The sequence below is a fragment of the Protopterus annectens genome, chromosome 3.part0, assembly GCF_019279795.1.
Source record: "Protopterus annectens isolate FY-2018-M chromosome 3.part0, PAN1.0, whole genome shotgun sequence".
NCBI lineage: Eukaryota > Metazoa > Chordata > Ceratodontiformes > Protopteridae > Protopterus > Protopterus annectens.
The window spans coordinates 1,985,041,234-1,985,064,669 of record NC_056731.1 but is presented as its reverse complement, the minus strand read 5'-3'; the positions used below and the strand labels follow the sequence as shown (position 1 = coordinate 1,985,064,669).

The following is a 23,436-nucleotide window of genomic DNA, read 5'->3' as shown; positions in this document are numbered from 1 at the left end:
GCCGACATACTTAACCAACTACCAATGGCCATCATGTGGAGTAGAGACAAAAATGCTATTGAACAACAAAGGCCCGAGCCCAAATCTCTGATGATTTCAGCAGCCCTGTACTTTGTGCCCATGCTAAAAACAAAGATTAGTGGCATAATATGCTAATGAATGCATAAGTAGCTGAACTACATACAAATTAAGCAATCCAGTATAGTGGAGCTATTCAGAAATATGTAAAATGCAAATGCACACCAAGTGCTACCTTTTGCCTTGAATTTCAATGCATTTTGGAATACAGCCGCAAAGACACTTAGAAAAAATGTTAGGGATTGCTGCTGTCATCATAAAGAACAGTATTCAGACCATGCTTGACTTACCGTGGACTGCGTGATACAGAAATCATAGAGAGATACAGAATGGATAAGGATACCCTAGAGAAAATATGCAACCTCTCCTTCCCTCACCTGAGATCTAGGGGAGATTTTGGAGAACCCAACCCACTGAAAACCATATAATAGCTACAGGTGCTTTTCATAGACCCACAAGAGATGTAATAGGGGTGTAACAGGTCACAACCTCTACAGTATTACTGCAATCTGGAGCATTTCTCCCCGGGCCTCCGCTGAAAACAGGCTCTGTGGAACCTAGTCGGACATTCCCAGTCAACAAATGTTAAATAAAAAAATAAAATAAAAAAAAAAAATTCTAAATAAAATGCTACAACATGCAAGTGATCATATCTGGTTTCCATATACAACAGAGAGAGCAACAACCATGTAATAATTTCATGTCATAGCACACTTCCCAGAGATTCTGGGGGCCATCGATTACACACACACATAGAAATAAAATCCCCACCTGGGGATCAAGGAAGGAAGTACATCAACAGGAAAGGATACCATTCTATCAATTGTCAGGGGGTCTGTAATGCACAATGGATAATCTACAGTGTTTGCAGGTAACCCTGGAAGGTTCCTGACTCATGCATATGGCATACCTGTGACCTGTACATAAGGTTTGCTAGGGGTGACCTTCTACAATGGTATCTAGGAAGGAGATGCAGGTTAAGAGCTGGAGTCTTGGCTCATGACACAGATGAGCAACCCACATGACCCTAATGAGCAAGGATATAATGAAGCCCATGCTTAAACTAGAAATATTGCAGAATGTACATTTGCTTTCTCAAAGCAAGATTCTGTTGTCCAGACACATTAGGTGGTGCCCTGCAGTATGACCTGGCCACCTCAGCCAAAATGCTCACAGTCTCTGCCATGTTACACAATATAGTTGTCATCAAATAGCTACAAAAAGGACAAGTCACAGGACCACAGGCAAGGCCAGCAGCTCCAGTCCACACACAGATGATGAGTCTGATGAAGAATAATTAGCTGCAGCTGATCTGGGGAGATGCAGGCATGTAGAATATGCTATGGCTCTGGCCAAGAGTCAAAAGATAACACACAGACTTACTACCTAAGCAAAAACCTAAGGTCCTAAGCACATACAAATAGTAAAACTGATACCTGCAAAAGTCTGCAACTTTTACTTGTGTTCTGTCAGCATGTTACAGAGTCAGCCCACAAGGATATATCTTATAGCTGCTGTATTAGCTAAGTTAAATGTTAAGCGCTGAACCTGTCAAAAAATGGTATCTGTAAAGAAGTACTATCATATGTCAATTTTATATCACTAAGATGAAACATGTCTCAACTATACGGTGATGTCAGCAGTAACTCATAACTTTTGAGAGATTCATGCAATAAGTATCCATATCTCTATCTATCTCTATATGTATATTTATATAGCTCTCTCTCTGTACATATATATATATATATATATGTATATATATATATATATATATATATATATATATATATATATATATATATATATATATATATATATGTGTGTGTGTGTGTGTGTGTGTCCTTCTATTCTGCTGTTGCAGTGTTCTTTACATCAGGGAGATTGCCTGTCAAGTGACCCGACTTTGGCCAGTCTACAAAAGTCTTTAGTGCCTTGGGTTCATGGCACATCATACGTAGTCTGCTATCAGATGTAGGGTATGGAAGTGATGTACACACACACACACCATCCTCAGAACTTCTTTGCTGCCAAACATAATGCAATTCTTGTATGTAAGGTTTGACTGCTAAAGAAACTTCTGCTCAGATAAGTGCACCATTGGGAAATTCTTTTCTGACTTTTGATAGTGTCTTAAGTTTAATGTCATCCAAAAAGGGCAGATTTGTATGTGGATGTCAGATTTCATGTAACTACAGCTATCAACAGTGCCTGTTTTGTCTTGGGCCTTCCCACAGCCATAACATCTGCCCTATCTGTCAGTCATTTGTCCCAAAAAACCTACAGAATAGGCTTAACTCGCTTTCCATAAATCTGCAAAATCAGCATCTCAAACTCCTTGCCAAAAGGATGGAGGTTCCCTCGACCTCAGAAGCTGAGTCAGCAAAGTGGAAGGCTAAGAAACCCAGGCTGGAATCCTCAGCTGCACCTCCAGGGCCTGACAGCTCTCCTTAGATGACTACCAGTCTGAAGATTCACTCTAGGCCATTGTCCAAACTACAGGTCAAACCCATAGTGGAGGTCGCTTTGGAACAGGATAGCAGCACATCCACGGAGGTACTGCAGGTGTCCACTTCGGACTTCCAAGGGGATCCCCATCTCATTATTTCTGAAGGGCTGTGAGGGATTGCAACCATCCTTGTTTGTGAGGAAGTGAATACAGATATTATAGAATGCAGACCTACATCTGTCCCACCTTCTCTCCATAGAATGGACATTCCCAGTAAAAAGAAACAGAAAACCAAACACATTTCTCCTACTTCTGACCCATAAAAGGATTGGCAGGCATTTTCCCAAATCATCTTCAATGCTCTAATGTCTCTCAACCCCCCGGGTTACTGTTCCTACACCCCCATGGCCTGCTCCTTTACAAAAGAGGGTCAGGGAAGAATCATCATCTGAAGAGGATCACTCTTCTGATGAGGACTCCCTAGTCTATTCAGCCCAGATACCTTCTCCACTAGACTGTGCCTCCTCTGTGGAAGATTCTCATGGGACTGACTCCCCAGTAGAGGAGATTTCCTTCAGTGACACTCTGACTAGGATGCAAGAACATTTCAAGTGGGAAAGCACTGAAATGATGGATATTCATGATCTTTTCCAAGTGGACATCCCTAGTCCCACTGCTATTTCCCCTAACCTTCCAGTCTTCTTAGATGCCTTTGCATCCTTTAGCAAGGCCCCTGACTCCCAACCACCCACACCTAAAAAAACAGACAGGTTTTAAAAGGTGCCTGCAGATTGTAACTATTTATTCATAGCACCAGTAGCTGATCCATCAGTCATCGCTGCATCCTCTGACAAGCCCTCTAGGCTTCTTCCTTCCCCTTCCCTGCTTCCTTCAGACAAGGACAGCAGGCATTTAGAAAGACTAGGTAAGAAAGTTGATACATCTGCCACTCTTGCATTTAGGGCTATAAACTATCAAACCCATATGACTAAATACTCATTAGAGCTCTTGTCTCAGCTGTCTAAAATAATTTCTGAACTATCTGAATCTGAGAACAAAACCCTAGCTACATCCATGTTAGCTACGACCTCCCAGGTTACCAGATATTCTATCAATTATAGGTATGATGCCACAGAGGCTTCTGCTAGGGCAGCTGCATCTGGGTCTGTCCTTAGGAGGTTTGCATGGCTTAGACTACCCTTACCAGAGGATATCAATTACAAATTGATGGATGCTCCCCTGGACAATGAAGTACTGTTTGGGTCTGTCACTGCTGAACTCTTCAAAACCTTGCAAGAGAATGGAAAGGAGATAAAAGATCTAAAACATGTCCTGGTCTCTCCGGTCCCTAAATTCCAGAGAAATTATCCTCCTAAACCAGCTTTTGTTGGGTGGCAATCCAGTCCATCTCAAACCAACACCAAGAGGACAGGAAAGAGGCAACAATCCTTACATACTCCACAACAAACTCAACCTTCAAAGCAGCCCTTTCCAGACACACCAGGGTCCATCTGGCTACGTGCCCCCCTCCCCCCTCTCCCTTCACTTATCCCTTTCAAATCCAGCTTGGGAAACTATTACTCAAGACTCTTGGGTACTTTCCATAATAAACAATGGATACTTCATGGTCTGGGAATGACAACCACCATTCAGGAGCATCCCCCAACCACCCAAAGAATGATTATCACTGTTTCATCCAATACTTTAGAAACTGCTGGATCAAGGCACCATCCAACATGTTCCCGCCCATCAAACAGGAAAGGGATTCTATTCCAGGCTATTTCTGGTCCAAAGCAAAGAAGGACCCTGGAGACCCATCTTAGACCTCTCCTTCTTAAACACCTACCTAAAGCTACCCTCTTTCAGGATGCTCACCTTACAAATTTTGTTTCTCCTTATCCTACCTTAAGCCTTTAAGGCCTCCATAGACATAAAACATGCCAATTGTCATATTCCAATCCACCCCAGATACAGGAAATATCTCAGATTCTTTGTAGCCTCTGGACACTTTCAATTTTCTATCTTGCCATTTGGTCTTTCTACTGCCCCAAAGGTCTTCACAAAATGCCTAGCACCAGTTGTACTATAATGCAGACTGCAGGGAATCCATATCTTACCATATCTGAACAATCTCCTGTTCCAAGCAGACAGTCCAGAGTTGCTACAGCAGGACCTCAATCATGCAATCAGCATCCTCCTTCCCGTGGGATTCACCATAAATTACAAAAAAAAAAAATCAGCCCTCACCCCAACACAGGACCAGCTTTTCCTGAGATGTAGGATTCAAACAGACCTCATGAAGGTTTCCCTCCCCTTACAAATGCCTAGGAGCTCAATGCAGTCTTTCAAAGTCTCGTTCCTCAGTTCCACTTTTCAGCTAGGACCTTCCTCAGGATCCTGGGCTTCATGGCCTCCACCATTCCCATGCTTCCTCTGGCAAAAATGCAAATGGGGAAATGGCAATGGTACCTAAAGTTAGGCTGTTGCAAGGGGGGTTATACCAGGTCTCAGCATAAGGAAGAAGCTTGGAATAGCTTGGCCAAGGCTGTCTCTAGCACAACTGCATTCCACACACTGGGGAACAATATTGCCACCATTACAGTGAAGTGAAGAGGCAAAAGCAGGCCGTCCTGAACTGATGGTAGGATGAATTTAAGACTGCAAACACCCCTCAGTTGAGTAAGCATAGTGAGCCATCACCAGTGAACAATGTAGCATTGAATAGCCAGCCAATACATTTATTATTTATGCTTTCATATCCCTTGTCTTTTTTCTTGTCTGTGCAGTTGTGTAAAATATTGCCCTGAACAGGTAGGCACATCTAGAGAGACTAGCTCCCCTCAGAGAGGCACGGGGTAATTATACGTCAGGTATGAATATATATATTTTTTTAGGGTATCAGTCCACATCAGCTTGAGTAGGCATACTTAACCTTTATATTACAGATTCATGGCTGCTCCAATAGCACTTGATAATTTCACTAAGCAATGAATGTGCCAGCTAAGATGTGCATGGGTTCAATTTCCAGGAGAAGAAATTAGCTTCTATTACTGGATAGTATTTAAAAATCTTTGCTGCAATATTAAATGACATTAACAATTACATTTGTAACTGGAATTATTCATTTGGAAATGATTCCATTTTATTTATAATAGCACTGTTGTTGATTTATCTTATGGCACATTAATGCCTTCAAATAATAACTGGATTTGGCAAAATGAACATATTTATGTGTTATCCAGTAAAAATCAAAAAAATGTCCAGGGTAGAGTGCCTCTCTAAGAAATAAGTAACAAATAGATAAGAAAACAAAAAGAGGCACATCACGACTATCAAAGCTGACCCTTTATTCCACAAGTAAGCGCTTTCACATCACTAAGGATGCTTCATCAGACTTTAAACAACACAAAATTTAAAACTTCTTAAATAATGGTTCAAAAACTGTTGAACCAATCAAATTAAATTACACGCTGAATCAAGATGCTCATTAGTATTTAAAGATACACATCTAAAATAAAAATAAAGGCAGTAATAAAAAGCCCTTATTCACAATTCATATAAAATATATAGTGTATTTGCTTACTGACATTAAAATCTTATTTTGAAAACTTTATTATAAAATGTTATTGTTTAAACCTTAATACAAACAATATACATATCTTAACCAACCAATCATTATATTTAATGAGACAAAGGGCGATCTGCTAAAATTGGTTTTAGAGAAACCCTCTCATTCAAGCCATGACCCTTATCTGCTTGTAACTTAATTATCCATCTACCTTCCTGTTTCTCTGTATGTCTTGCTATTACCTAATCTCACTGTTCTATATACTGTTTCTAATACCATAAATGTAAATATATGACTAGTGCCATGTTGTACTATGTGTCTTGCTAAGGTGTTCCTCTTATCCAACTTATTGATGGCATATATATGCTCTCTAATTCTTTCTCTCAGTGTCCTATTTGTTTTACCCATATAGAAACTGGTGCATTTCTGGCAAATTTCTAAAGACACCAAATCCCTTGATTTACAATCTGTATAGTGATTAAAGGTATAGGTTTGAGCTGTATCTGGGTGGATAACAGTGTTACAATTGCCTATATAAGGACACTGATTGCAACTATGACATGAGAAAGTACCCTTTCCTACTGAACTCATTACTCTCTGTGGACTATGTGTTTCATAACAAAGTATTCTCTTAAGGGATCTCGTGTTCTTATAACACATCCTCGGCCTTTCACCCACAATCTGTTTTATCCTATCATCTAATAATAAGATGTTCCAATTCTTATTGATTACTTCTAAAACTTTCTTGTTGTTACTGGTGTAAGGGATCACAACCCTATGTACCTGATCTTGAACTGTCTTGGCTGGGGGTGTACATATCACCCTATTCTTTCTAATATAGGGTTTGCCTATCTCCATTCTGTCCAAGTCTTGCACGGTCTCTAGATCTTGTAAATGGTAACCCCTTTCTATAAATTCTTTTCTCGTCACTTGAAGTGTCACCTGTAGAGTTTCATCATTACTAGTGAGTCTAGAGTACCTCAGAGTTTGACTTTTAATAATATTCTTGTAAATATGTGGGGGATGCATACTATTATGGTGTAGTAAGGCATTCCTCCTACATTCCTTCTTAGTCACCTTTGTATGTATGGTGTTTCCTTCTTTCATTAGTTCAACATCTAAAAACTCTATCTGGTGCCCAGACCATTTAGCTGTAAAAGACAGAAACTTTGTTGTCCCGTTAATATATGAAATAAAATCTTCCAAGACATCCACACTGCCTCTCCAAATCAAAAACACATCGTCCGCAAAACATTTGTAATAAACTATATTACTTGAATAATGTGTATTAGCAAGAACATAAGTATTTTCCCAATATGCCATCACAGCATTGGCATAAGAGTTAGCACAGGGTGTCCCCATTGCTATGCCATTTATCTGTAAAAAATATGTAACATCATATACAAATACATTGTTGTTCAGAATTAAATCCATTAACATAGTGTTCTTTATCACATCATCCCAAGGTATCCCTGGCAACATAGCATTTAATGTTATTTTATATTACTAATAAGTACAAACATTATTTATCCAAAATTGCTGTAAAGACAAAAGCTATTGCCTTAAGAATCAGGTGCAAGATTTATTGAAAATGGATATGTGATGTCATTCCTTTTTACACATGGAAATTCTTCAGATTAGGATCTTTTACTCTTGCATGTTTATGAGGCTGCTGGGTGTAATGTTCATCTTAAATGATTTTGCAGTTCTCATTAATTTGGTGTAACCTAATGTCTACATTATCCCTTATGTCAATATGTTGTCACAGTCCTTTAATTTATGTTATTTAAACCGAGTGACCTAAGAGTCCCTCTCTGGTGTAGTGAGAGAAATGCTCATGTCTATAGACTACTTTTAACATAGTGTCAAGGGTTTTAATGCAGAAGTAAATTGAAGTCTTATTGACTGATTTTTACATGATTATTTTGTGTGTTACTGTTAGCTACATATTTTATTAACCCAACCTTATCCTGATTCTATATTAATCTGTTTTCTCCATATTGGGAGCACATTATTGTAGTGAGCATGACACAATAATGATAATAACAAACCTCAGAGTAACACACAACAAAGAAGAGCAGAAATGGCCTATAAACAGAAATGTTTTCTGTGTGTCTCCATTGCCCCATCTCTTTCTATCACCTTCTGTGTTATCAGTCTGTGTCTTTCTTATTTGCAAGATACCTGCCACTGAGTAATGGTACTGTTTCTAAAAGGCCGTTCACATCTTCTAGCAAAAACTGGTGAGCTTTTGCCTGCCTTAGACCTTACTACTACAACTGCTTTCGTGCAAATATGCTTAAGGCTGCTACACTATAGCAATGCACACTTAATGTAACAACATGTGATACAGTTGCTCTTACATATCTATTTGTCTGCTGGATGTTTCATATCCTAGCAAACTGTAAGTTTTTAAGGGCAGTGTTTAAAAATTGTCCTTAGCTTTTGTCTTTTGTCATCCATTATCTTTTGCTTTTGTGTGCACAGAGCCTGACATGAATAATCACAGTGATAACCCTAATGTAACACACTGCAAAGATGTGCAGAAATATTCCATAAACCAGTCTCTTAGTATGTCTCTATCCCTGTCCCCAAATGTCTCCCTCTGACCACACCTTCTGTTTCAGTCTTTTCCCTCAACATTTGCACTATGATCTGCACTGAGCAGCACCTGTATCTTATGGGAAATGGTAGTACACAGCCATGGAAAAATCTTGTGAGTTTTCGCCTTTGGCTGCATTAGCCAAGTATCCTTCATGCTACTGCTCTTAGCCTTTCTGTGCTATGGAAAGAAAATTTCATAGTACTATGAGTAGACAGTCATTATCATCTCTTGAACTGGCTGCAGAGTTGAATGTGCACCATGTTATGAAGCATGCACCCATAGACTTCCATGCTTCATAGAGCTTCTGTTGTCCAGTTTTCCACCATTATTTGCATGCTTGGTCTCTTGTGTTTTATAATCATTCAAAATATGCTCACAGCTACTAAGGAATTACTGCACAACATAAGGTACAGTCAAACCCTTATGTGTTAACAAGCATAGTACTACATTTGGACAATATTGCTGCTATACACACATAAGGTTGTTTCATTGCCATCCATGTTCTGAATTATATTAATTAGGATGTATCTATATCTGTTATTGATGTATTGTCTTTATTACTCAGTTGTGTCATACAAACATGTATGATTGCATAACAATTACAGACTGCCTTAAATACATGGACAGTCAACAGATATTATGCCTGTGCAGCAATTCTCCTTTATCATCCATATAATAATTAGTGTAATGCAAGTGCCATGAGAAATGTGCAAATCATAATGCATAAAACCTTTAGATGCCACAATCTCTATTCTGTATTTGATCAGTATCAGAACTGTTTGTATGGCTATCCTCCTTATTTGCAGGAAGGTTTTCTTGGAGCATCTTTGATTATTGATAATTCTTTTTCTAAGTTCAATACCTCAAAATATAGTTATGCATGTGCTAATACTTTGATATCAATTGTGCAAATGAGCTTGTCAGTGGTGTGCTTCAGTGACAGAGTTTATGTGAGCGGATTTTATAAACTTTATATGTCAATGGAGTGTATGCATCATTCTGTAACTTTATGTCTGCACTCCAACATTTAGTGTATAATTGTGTGGATGGCACAGTGGTGCAGCAGTGGCATTGTTGCCTCACATCAAGATCTTCTCTGGTTTGATTTCTCAGCTGGAGTGCCTTCTGTGTGGCGTCTGCATGTCCTCTCTGCATTCATGTGGGTTTTCTCCGGGTACTGCAGTTTCCTCCCACATTACAAAGACATGTGTCTGGAGCATTTCTCCCCGGGCCTCTGATAAAAAATTTGGCATTTGATTTTCATCAAAACAATACTGTGACACAGGTACATGTCACTGAAACTATCACATTCTACATGAAAGATAGGATAGATAACTTATCTGAGCACATTACTTTTGAAAAGTACATCGCTGTTAATTCTGCCTGTATTGTTTTGATGAAAATCATACTTGTGAAACAGCAGAATGACAATCAAACATTTATGGATATTCAGCTTGGGCTGACTGTATCCATACTTCAATCATTTGTGATGGTGCTCATGCTTGGACACTGTGCAGTCTAAATAGAAACAGACAACTTTTCAACAAAAACTGTGATGCACAATAGCTTCTGTGCAACACACCGATGTCATAATCCTTACAAATGTCCTTTTTTACACATTTAAAGTCAGACTTCTCCTGTGACATTTGCAGTTAGTACTGTGTTCTCTTGATTGAATAGATCAGTAGGTGTTTGAATACAGCACTGACTGTTTCATGAGTGTGCGTGTACTTGTGTATGTGTGTGCACACATTTGCACTACTAATTAGGATGGCATTGTCCCACACATATGATGTATACACTTCCACTTAAGGACAACATTTAAACTGGGAGGGGTCTCCCCATCACTTTATAACACTTTTAACATAAACATCTTCTCTACAGCACATTGATGAGATCTTTCTTTCAAAAGTACACTGTCTCACTATGCAAGTGAGACTTCTCCTGTGGTGCTTGTCATTAACAATGTGGTCTCTAGACTTTGTAACTAGATTGGTAGGTGACTCAAATCCAATAAATCTGAAATTGCATGTATGTATGGCTCCAGTGTCATGTACATATGTATTAACAAACAGATGTGCTCTGCCCACTTTCACTCAGGAGAAAATTGTAAACTGTGAGGGGACTCTTCCATCACTTTCTTCCACTTTTAAGATGAACACAAACATCTTCTCTGGTCATCCTTTCAAAAGTGTACTCTTTTACTATACAAGTCAGATTTCAAATGTGGTGTGTGCTTTTGATAATGTGCTGTCTAGATTGTGTAACTAGATTGGTAGGTGGTTCAAATCAAATAATTTTGAACTAGCGTGTGTGAGGCTCCAGAGTCAGATACTTATGGCTTCATCAATGGATGTGCTGTGTCCACTTCCACTCAAGACGGACATATAAACTGGGAGCAGTCTACACTATCACTTTATCAAACCTTTAAAACAAGCATCTTCTATGGAAGATAATGATGAGTTCATTCTTTCAAAAGAGTTCTGTTTCACCGTAGAAGTCAGACCTCTCATCTGATGTGTGTTGTTGATACTATGCTCTCTAATGCATATAGGTAGATGTATAGGTGTTGTTGTAGAAGTCAGACCTCTCATCTGATGTGTTGTTGATACTGTGCTCACTAATGTATATAAGTAGATGTATAGATGGTCCTGTAGAGGTCAGACCTCTCATCTGATGTGTGTTGTTGATACTGTGCTCTCTAGTGTATATAAGTAGATGTATAGGTGGTCCTGTAGATGTCAGATATCTCATCTGATGTGTGTTGTAGATACTGTGCTCTCTAGTATATATAAGTAGATATATAGGTGGTCCTGTAGAAGTCAGACCTCTCATCTGATGTGTGTTGTTGATACTGTGCTCTCTAGTGTAAATAAGTAGATGTATAGGTGGTCCTGTAGATGTCAGACCTCTCATCTGATGTGTGTTGTTGATATTGTGTTCTGCAGTGTATATAAGTAAATGTATAGGTGGTCCTGTAGAAGTCAGACCTCTCATCTGTATATAAGTAGATATATAGGTGATCCTGTAGAAGTCAAACCTCTCATCTGATGTGTGTTGTTGATACTGTGCACTCTAATGCATATAAGTAGATGTATAGATGGTCCTGTAGAGGTCAGACCTATCATCAGATGTGTATTATTGATACTATGCTCTCTTATGCATTTAGGTAGATGTATAGGTGGTGTTGTAGAAGTCAGACCTCTCATCTGATGTGTTGTTGATTCTGTGCTCACTAGTGTATGTAAGTAGTTGTATAGATGGTCCTGTAGAGGTCAGACCTCTCATCTGATGTGTGTTGTTGATACTGTGCTTTCTAGTCTATATAAGTAGATGTATAGGTGGTCCTGTAGACGTCAGACATATCATCTGATGTGTGTTGTAGATACTGTGCTCTCTAGTGTATATAAGTAGATGTATAGGTGGTCCTGTAGAAGTCAGACCTCTTATCTGATGTGTGTTGTTGATATTGTGTTCTCTAGTGTATAGAAGTAGATGTAGAGGTGGTTCTGTAGAAGTCAGACCTCTCATCTGATGTGTGTTGTTGATAATGTGCCCACTAGTGTATATAAGTAGCTGTATAGATGGTCCTGTAGAGGTTAGACCTCTCATCTGATGTGTGTTGTTGATACTGTGCTCTCTAATGCATATAGTGTAATGTGACTGCATGTATGTATTGGTACTTTCTTGTACAAGTGGCAATTTCATAACATCCAATATGTGCACTTCCACTTAAGAGATTTATTCAGACTGGTAGAGTGCTCCCCTTCAATTTCTTGCATCCCCAGGCAAACCCAATTTTGTCAAAATATGGGTAAGATAATGCTTTCATGACTACCCTGTCTCACAGTTGTAATATGACTTCTACTGTGGTGCTACCTGTTGATACTGTGTAAATATAGAGAGGTAGGGGGTTTGAATCTAGCAGTGAGTGACTGCTGTGACTGGCTGTACCTGTCCTGTGCTCTGTAGAAAAGGGCTTCAACTGCATATAGGATGTATAGCTGTTCACTATTATTGGGCTTTGCCACCATGTTCTTTCCCTTTTAGCAAATGCATCACTCTATTACACAATGGTGATATCATCCATTCAAGATCACAAGCTAGAAAACAGTGCATGAAACACAAGTGCCACACAAAATGGTCACAGTTGAAAAACACCATTTTGTGTGGCACTTGTGTTTCGTGCACTGTTTTCTAGCTTGTGATCTTGAGTAGATAGTTTGAATCCAGGCATTACTTCTCAGACGCAGATGTGTCAGTATGCGTGTGAATAAACATGTAGATAACAATGTTGTTACCCACCTATATGATGTATACACATATAGCTGAGGATTTTTCTTGCAATACTTTTTTCCATTTGTCACAGACAAATGCTTCGTTTAGCACTGTTCTTGCAATTTGTTGAAATGTTTTCTTTTATAATGCTAGTAGTATGCTTTCTCCTATGGTATGAGGAAATGAGAAAATCTTCTGAAGCTTGTTGCTTTAGTAAGCCATGAGTTTGAATCCATGCTTATCTACATATCATGCGTGATTATAATTTCTGCTGTCACAGTAATGACTGCATTATGCATTCTGTGGGTTTGGATATACCAAACATCATGTAATACCTTGTGAAAACGAGACAGATTGCACTATTCTTTAACTAAACTACAGGCACACATATGCTTTGCAATAATACGATGATGTAATGCCTTCAAATGCATAAATATCTCTCAGTTGTAGTAAGGATTCTCCTGTGACATGTTCAGTCTGCACAATATCGTGGAGCTTCTGATACGATATGATATGATATGATATGATACAATGTCATGACTTTACATATGTGGAGTCTCACCTGTGTGGTAAGGCATGCACTGTGGTATGTGTGATACACATTTCATTAGCCTGTGGACTTACATAGGCAGTTGTTCAATTCCAACAAAGGACAGCATTATCTCACTGTACTGATGTGACACAAACACTGTTGCATCAAGTTATCTCTATCCATTTTTTTGTTGGACAAACAACTTTCAACACATATGGGGATTTCATGGGAGTCAAACAGGTATTGTGGGAATCTTGTGAGTGCTCCCATGGTACGTGCAGTTAATACTGACTTGTATAGTATATTTACATAGACAGACTGTGGCTTCATCCTGGTACTGCGTGTGTACAAAGGGATGTGGACAGGAAAGAATAGCCTAGCCAAGCAATGGCGATATTGGACTGTTCACAGTTCTGTAAACATTACCATAGCTATCTCCTTCTCATCACTTTGACAACATTTTATTGGATAAATTAAGATCAAACCCCTTTATAGCGTTACACCTTGAGTTGTGTTATTTTTGGCAATCTCCATTACAATCTACTGTGGCAGATGCAGTTAATGTACAGCTCTGTGGAGTGTTTAGAATGACTGACAGGGGTTTGAATCTGGTAACATCTGTCTGTTGAACAACTGTGGCAGACAGAAGTGGCTTAGGAAAAGAAAGTATATATGGCACATTAAGAGGGACACATTTTTAATGTCTCACACTCCAAGTTAGAGAATCAGCACCCATTGCAATAAGACACTGATGTTCACAGGTTCATAGATGAGTACTAGGCTAGCTGCCCTTGCAGGGCATTTTAAGCCAAGCCAATTTCCCTTCAAAGCTGAGAATCAAACCCTGTAGCTTGTGCCTATGAGGTAAACACCTTATGTCAATCCCTTAATTGTGTTCTTTGTGACATAAACAACATGCATCTTTCTGTGGCATCAGTGGTTGATGCACACCATTCTGGAAACTGCCCTGGCATGTGTTCATGTCTGGTAGGATGCATATGCTGAGTTTGTCAGTGACTGCTCACAGGCATTACTTATTTTCCAAATTAATAAGCTCTATGTTGTTTGTCTTCATACGTATTACTGTAATTCTTTTGTTCACCCTCTAGGACTTTATAGGACGAGAGGGCTTGTGTAACATTTCTTACTGCATGGCATGCTGTAAAATCAGAAAGTGTGAGTGGGTCTGTGTTATTAGGCTTTCTTGTGTGTTTGTGTTGATTAGCTAATGTTATGAAAGTCTGCCTTGTAATTCCTTGTGAGCATGCCCAATATAGTTATATAGTAAAAGTGTGTTGTTTAGTAAAGAGAACGTTAACAAATGAAAGTCATGATTGGATGGGAGATAGGAAATTCACCCCAGGGATCACGTCAGTCCCCCTGCTAGATAGGGGTCCAGGGAAATAAATATTGTGGGAAGAAATATCCAGGGAATTGTTATGGCTAGGCTTGTATAGGCCCTTGGGCTGATAACCTAGTACCAACCTATGAACCCATGAACCTATATATTTGATGTCATTTGTTGTTCTTTATCAGTACTTACTTGAATTAGCCTTTCTTTCGTGTCAGCTTTGTCGCCATCTGCACAATGCAGTTAGTGACCTGCGGGTGAAGGATAACAACATATTTGACAGGCTAGTGTGCATTTGGTGTATGTGCAATGTAAATCTACAACAGGTGATGTTAATGCTTGGTTGTGTTGTATGTTACTGTACTATCACATGGTTCTTAATATTGTTCTTAACAGGATTCTGTTCAGGGCTATATATCAACTGTAATATATTGCATTCATGTCTATACTTTAATACAATTATTCAAGTCAGCATGTCTGGTGTGGCAGTTACACTGGGAAGGACACTCGTTGCATCATTGATAAAGTGACACGGTGCATCAAAGTCACAAATAACTGTAGCCAGACATTTGCTACATTTGCCCATTAGCTGTTGTATAACAGCATAATGCTGGTATGCACAGTTATTTTGCCCATATCTTGTGTGGGATACCAATACATTTGTAATATACACACAAATACATTCCAGGCAAGTTGATAAATATCAGGACGGCACAGTGATGCAGCGGTTTGCATTGACTCCTCACAGTAACAGGTTCTTTGGTTCATTCTCAGCTGGCGTGCCTTCTCTGTGGAGTCTGCATGTCCTCCCTGCATTTGTGTGGGTTTCCTCCCACGTTACAAAGACATGAGTCTGGAGCATTTCTCCCTGGGCCCCCAATGAAATTTGGCTTGTTCTAAGTTGGAATTTCCCAGTAAACAAATAATAAATAAATAAATGACATTCAGAAATACAACACATTTGTCAGGAAATGGACTATTCTTGACTTGTACCTTGATTTATATACATGTCCTACACATGACACATTAGAATGACTCAATTTGCATACCAGTTATAGTTAAACAAATGGCAAATATGTATGTCTGATCATTATTCTGTTTATATCCTGGTCAATGTGACACCTCTGTGCCTGTTTCTGTGTCATGTCCCTCTGTATTTTGCTACGTACATGCTTACAGATCCCCATTTAACTTCTCCTGCATCTTAATTCTTTAGTTGCCATCGCCTTGCGTTATGCTCTCCATGCATGCTGACTTCACTAGGTTTGCCTTTATATACTTCTTTATGGCCACTCCCATTTTTGGTGGCCACGAACAGGTGCTGCTGAATGTTGTGGCTTGCTTAGCAGCTTGCATATTCAATGAGCACCATTGCTATTTGCTCTAATGTGCACAAATAATATAGGCTTAGATAGAAGTGTACATGATTGTTAATGAATCCCTGGGATTGTTTTACAAATGTTCATATGTACTACTGGTCTGAGGTACATTTCTATGACAGGCTTTAATAAATAAAGGCACAGTTCTGGCTTTACTTATTGTACTTAATTCTATGGTACTAGATAAAATGTTACTTTACAAGAGGGAATAATAAAAAAATTATGCATGTCCTTTTCTCTTGAATAATTGTTAATGTAGACAAGCTGATATATAGCAGCAATGCAGACAGACCATCATACCAATTTTAACGGTACATCTTGAAACCAATTGCCATGTAACTCATAGTGATTAGAGCAGTCACATTTTGCCTACTGGACTACTGATTGCCTGTCAAATTGTAGAGTATGATCACTTAAAAAGTAATTTTATTGAATTTCTCTTTTAAACATTTTTGTTTTCCTTCAGGGTTTTGTTGTCGCCCTTCTCTACTGTTTCATGAATGGTGAGGTAAGTAGCTTGATGAAAAATGTGTAAATACTTTCTTTTTTTGAATCCCTGTGTTGTTTTACTTAATTTTGTGATCCATAAATATGTTTGTATTAGACTTGCATTGGGATAAACTCAAATAATACACAGACACATAACTAACTAAAATAAATGTTGGCTTAGCTATGATCAAGCTATGATCTAGTTTCGTAATGTAATGCTTTTTCATAAGAAATAAATTTAGTCAAAGACAGTAAGCTCACCAAATTACTACAAATTTAAATTAATATTAATGATGGATGGATCTATTTCATTATTACAGGTTCTGCTAAATCATAATGAAATATAAGACTAATAGTATCCATGTAGTTGTAATAGTCATTACTGTCCTTGATCTTATTAAAGTAAGTTACATGTTATTCCTTTTCTCATTAATGATGTTTTTCATGGAAGTGGACAAACTTTACACATGTACATGATATTACAAATACTAGTAATATGAAGATTTTTTTTATTTATTTTGTTTTTATTTTTTACTTTTGTATTTTTTTATTTTATTTATCTCTTTATGTATTTATTTTGCTTTTACAATTTGTCGTTTTGAAGTGCATTTTATAACACTGAGCCATGCAAGCTGTGCATATCTCATATTTGTTATATTTCACCACATACATTCAGATGGACTATCAAAGTATAATGAAAAATATGTTCTGTGATCTTCATGTAGTTTAATAATAAACCTTTTCATTTAAATAATGGGCTTTGAAGTTCAAATAACAGTCAAAATTTGTGCAGTGTGTTTCAAAAGTTTCTGATTTTGCAGAATATCCCTGATTTTGCCTCATATTTTCGACCTATCCCTCATAAAAATGTTTGATTTTTCTGTTAAATTATTGGGGTTATAGTTCAATCAATAATGCCAGGCACTATAATTTCATAAATATCTTATTACTCAAAAAATGTATGGTGATACAACATCCGCTGTTTTTTTTTTTTCATGTGAATGAAAGTGCAATTTAAAATTGTCCGGATTTGGGGCCTTTTTCTTTCCCCATTATACTTGTCTTTGTCCGGAATTCATGAGCAAAACAGTTAAGAGTCATGATCCGCGTCCATCAAATTCTTAATCTTGGCAAACACTGTTGCACTGAAAAATGCAGTGATCATCCAGAAATGAGCAATAGATGATCTTTATTTAACTAAGAACTGTGGACACAGGGGCAGTGGTATATATTCTTCGTTATCTATTAGCAGTAGATCTAGAATGTTAACACCCTGCTGGGATGTGGCACCACTTTAGTTAGATGGATAAATGATGATAGAGCACAACCTTCTTTAAATCCTAATCATGATGATTCATTTTTATGTTGAAGCTGATCTGCATGCTATTAGTGAACATAGTTAATGTCATCACTTCTGGGGCTGTTTGTGCATAGTGGTCTTTGATTATGTTTCATATACTGGTAACATTATTACACGCACCATTCTGTTAATCAAGCATGCGTTCCATGAAAATCATTCCTAACCATCAGTGTGATTTTTCCCTTAGGTCCAGAATGAGATCAAGAAATATCTGCGAAGGTGGCAGTGTCAAAGGTATTTCAGCCTCAGCCAGAAAAGCCTGAATACGCCCTTAGAAAGCAGTGCCACCAACTTTGTAACTCAGTCGTCATTACTGGAAAAGCTCAGTCCTAAGCAAACGTCATCATGGTACCACAACTCTATCTCAGCCGTGTAAAAAAATGTAACTTTTTTTGACCTATATTCATGTATCTTGCCTTTGTCAGGCATGCTATACACTGGGGTCTTTTTCATATCCTTAGTCAAAAGTCTGTGCTGTTCTTTGTGAGAACATTGCTTATGCTTTTCTGAAAAACATTTCCTTACACTGCACTTATTGGTCAGTCTGTGTTCTTTAACAAACTGAGACACTCTTTAGCAATCAAGCTGATGTACTTAACTAAGTGGCTTTACTGATGCCATTATCTTATTACTGCCCTCTTAGGATGTGGATGCTTGTGATGCATCCTGAATCCGAAAATAACTCTGAAAAGTGGTCATCTAACTCAGACACAACTGTTCAGTGAGTGAAGAAAGTGATAATGCAATGGTTAACTGCACCATTAAGTGCAAATAGGCTAAATGGCAATCTGTGCCACTCATATAAATGTAAGCCCTTATTTTTCCACCTCCTATTTCAGTGTCATCAGCCTCAGTGGTAGTTATTTAAAATGTGTAGTAGATTTCTTTGTTTCAGAAAAATGTATGAGACTCATGTTTATCTGCTAAATCATTTAAGATTGATAATCTAAATATATGACAAAAGTGGGCTCAAACAGTTATCTGGAAAATGTATTTGTTTTATTGGTTCATTACATAATTAAGGTTGAAAATATATATGTATACTATACATATCATTATACATAGGTCTCACACACACACAAACACACACGCACACACACACACACACACACACACACACACACACACACACACACACACACACACACACACACACACATACACACACACAGATTCCACATTTCGGCATCTCCCTAGAATGTTGGTTCCTTTTAAGTCTGTGGCCACTCCTTTATCATAGGTTCGCACTACTCCAATAACAAATACCACACCGCAACTATGACTGAATTTACAGACAGGTAGATGTATTCAGTACTTTCAACATAATGCTTTTAAGATGCACTAAAATTATCATTATGAATGTCTTTGTCTTTAATTACATAACATTTATGAAACGCACACATTTTTTCAACAACTTCCTTATGTTGCAGAGTCAGTGCCTGTCTGGCACACAACTTTGTTCAATAACACATCAAATTAATGTATCCACAGTGCAAACCAGCTAGGCTAGATACCTGCTGTATCTTAAAACAATATGCATAAAATGAGGGATCAATGCCTGTGTGTCAAAGGGATTTCTTTGATGATACTTCAAACTGCTGTCCCCACATTACCTCCCTTGCACTATCCCTAAATACCTTGGGTCTATATTAGAAGCCCGAAGATCTTTTTGAATGAATTGGAATTGAGCGGCACGTATAGCGTGAACTACGGTAACAGCGAACATCCAAAACCGCAAAACACGAAATATCGAATTATTATGGTTGGCCCATCTGCCGTATAGCTCCGTAAGGTAAGTGTGCGATAATTACGGACCTTAGGGTTAGGGTGCAGGTTAACGTAAGTGCATAGATAGGTAATGTATGTAAGGTTTAGTGTAGGGTTAGAAGTAGGGTTTTGTTAAGTGTATATGTGTGGATTATTTATTTTGTTTGGGTATATGTCTGTAGGGTAAGTGTGCGATAGTTACGGACCTTAGGGTTAGGGTACGGGTTAAGGTAGCTGCATAGATAGTAATGTATGTAAGGTTTAGTGTAGGGTTAGAAGTAGTGTTTGGTTAGTGCATGTATGTGTTTTGTTTATTATGTTTGGGTACGTAGTATGTAGCGCGCCATGGTGTTGGCCGACTATGACCATTCGAGATTTTAAATTTCGTGGTTTGGGGGGTTCGGCATATTTGTGGTTCGAGCTATGTGTGTCAGTGTTGTGGTATTCGAATAAATGGTGTTTCGGTTTCCTAATATAGACCCAATACCTTTTGGTCACCAAGTATGATACTGGTAGTTATGCAGAATCCCAGATAACACATCACAGATGTTTTTAGCATCCTTCTATCCTTCTGTAATGAAACCTGCTATCCTTTCACTTACTCATCTGTTTTTAAAGTGTTTAACCAAACTACTACCTATTCATCTGAGATCAGTATGTCCTTCCAACAAAGAGGTGTGTGCAATGCCTTTGCTAAACTGCCCAGGTTCCCAAACATAGGAAAGTTGACACCATCCCAAAGGTAACATAGAAACTGTAGTCCTGACAAATACTATGGAAGACCTGCAAAGTGGTGGGCAGCAAAACGTTAGCCCAGGGTTTACTTTGGTCATAATGTTGAGCATGCAGCCTAGCTCAGCCATTTAGCATATTTCCATTAATCCATTGTTTGGTGGAGGTTGCAAATTCTTGTACTTGGAAGGCAAAGCTGATCTCCATCAGATGTACCCTAACATCACCTTCTGCACCCCCTAATGAAGTGCTCCTAGGATATCAAATGCCTGCTTCCCTATTGGGATAGCTCCTCATACTAGGAGACCACAGACTTGCGTGATTTTGTCAGTTATTCAGATCTCTTTGGGTATGTTCATACTCTTGTAGGCTGTGCATGTAATTAATGTTCACTGATCCTGTGAAACTGTGGTAGCTATCAGATTGCTGTCACAAGAAAAAAAATGCATGCAAAAAATGACAAACTGATTTTTAAGTGGTTCAACATTAACTGCCACAATAAAGTCCATGTAGTGGCAGGTTTAATAATTTTCTTCAGAGTAAAAACTGTTGCGTTTTATCAGAATGAAACAATCTTCTTATCCAGCAGCTCAGCTTAAAACTACACATGCTACCCAAGTCAGCAATACTTCCAGTAAAGTAATGCCATTCACCATACCTAACTATATGCAAAGCTTTGGCCAGGAAGCAGCAAACCATTTCTCAAGTAAAGACACCCCAGATGTTCCCGAGGCAGCTGACTAAGCTGAAGATCATTACTCTCTATTCTGTTTTGCTGCCAGAAAGATGTTCCATTGCAAATGTTGAAACATTGTGTCAAATCTTCCCTAAGCTGGATGGCAACTCTTTGCTGTGTGGCCAGGTGTTCTATGGTTTCAATCTCAGCAAACTGGGCACTTACGACATTTGAGTTCTCACTAAAGCTACTTACCTACATGAAAATTGTGGAAGTTCAACAGGGTTGTAATGATGTTACCCTGCCTAGCCTTTTGTTCCTTCATCAACATCTAATTTTTCTGTCCTGGAGACTGCAACTCATTCCAAGCAAGCCTGATATTTTAGGAGGAAATGTCTGCTGTCTTTTGTTAAAAGAGCCCCCTTTCTTTGACAGGCTGTGTGAAACATTGCAATGCCACTGGCATAGAGGGATAAAGTCTCAGCAGCCTGGATTCGAGTAGTAGCTTGGATTACTAACAGCAAAGCAAGGGAGAATGGATAGCAAGGATGCAACTATCTTGGTAGGAGGGTGGTGGTTTCCTGGCTGACTGTTTTTACTGCTCCAGTGGCATGCAGCAGAGTTCACACACAGCTCCAAAAGCAGTGGTCATTTAGGTGGGACATGTTATGTGGTTGCATAAGCCAGTGATGGTAGCTCCCATCTTTGCATGCAATTGAGCACACATGTATGAACCTAGTGGGAGACTAAATGCCTTACAGTGACATAAGTGGAAATGTTACTATGAGGGGCTGGGATTAAATTACATAAACTGCAAAGTACTTACTTATCCACATCAAATGCCTATCTGGATGATGACACTTCCTGCACAACCCTAATGTATGGATCTGCTGGCTGAGGATACACCATCAGGGAACCAGGGTGGGTGTGTTATTCGGGATTCCTGGTGGTTACAGGCTAGCAGGCTAGGATGGAAAAAGATGCAGAGAAATATGCCCTTCCTAGTGGCCTTCCTACCATGTTTTATGAGAAGAAAGCCAAGTAAGAAATTAATAAGTTAAAAAGGATCATCTAACTCCCAGACATTGTGTAAAATGGACAAATACAAGCCACCATAAAGTCACACAGCATGCATTTGTGAAAACAGTGTTTCATTCAGCTGCATTGTCAGCAAATGTCAGTCCTAACTCTAAATGTGGAGAAACTGAATAGCAGATTCATCATCCAACATCATACAGCTTTTATGAAGTGGGTCAAGTTATCACATGATGTGTTTTGCACCTTAGCTGGGGTTTTTTTTCACATTCTTTGCATATAATAGATAATGTGTAAGTCAGAATTCCCTTTTTCTCTTGCTGGGAACCAAACCAAATATACTGCATTTGAAACACTCAAACCTAGTGTCTCAAATTATCCCACAGCCCTCTCAGACTGTATTTCTTGTTTAGCACTGCCTGGGCCACAGCTTTCTTATACACCAGCACCTTCAGCTAAACCTTCCCCAACTGATTGTTAAATTGCAGAGGCAAACCTGTATTTATATCCTAGCATTAAACAATGCCTCAGCTTTTTATCTATGTAGCTGGATAGAGGCTGCTGGAATATATCCTGTCTAACAGGAGTGCTAACAAGAAGGTAGTGAGACCAGCTATGTTGTATGGGTTGGAGATTGTGACATTGACAAAAAGGCAGGAGTTAGAGCTGGAAGTGGTGAGTTAAAAATGTTAAGATTTGTACTGGGTGTGACAAAGATGGACAGGATTAGGAATTAGTATATTAGAGGGTCAGCTCAGGATGGATGGTTTGGCGGCAAAGCCAGAGAGGCGAGACTGCATTGGTTTGGACATGTGCTGAGGAGGGATGCTGGGTATATTGGGAAAATGATGTTAAGGATGAAGTTGCCAGGTAAGAGGAAAAGAGGAAGGCCTAAGATAAGGTTTATGGATGTGGTGTGAGAAGACATGCAGGTGGTTGGTTTGACAGAGCAAGGTGCAGAGGACAGGAAGAAATGGAAACAGATGATCCACTGTGGTGACCCCTAATGGGAACAACCAAAAGTGAAGAAGAGAAAATGAGTGCTAACATCACGGTCTCCTCACTCCAACAGAGACAAAATCCTCATTTATCTGATTCAAAATAAATACCTGATGTCTTTCTGAAGTCACCACCAAATCA

The 23,436-nt window shown here is 38.8% G+C and overlaps 1 protein-coding gene across 1 annotated transcript in view; it reads left to right on the top strand.

The window, feature by feature from the left end:
• The window catches only part of LOC122797236 (vasoactive intestinal polypeptide receptor-like), a 513,255-nt gene extending 494,207 nt beyond the window's left edge, over positions 1-19,048 (top strand). The window contains exons 7-8 of the mRNA XM_044066085.1: positions 16,704-16,745; positions 18,274-19,048. Of these exons, the coding sequence (XP_043922020.1) occupies positions 16,704-16,745; positions 18,274-18,462 (231 nt within the window). The 3' untranslated portion in view covers positions 18,463-19,048. The remainder of the gene's footprint in view (positions 1-16,703; positions 16,746-18,273) is intronic.
• Positions 19,049-23,436: the final 4,388 nt, after the last annotated feature.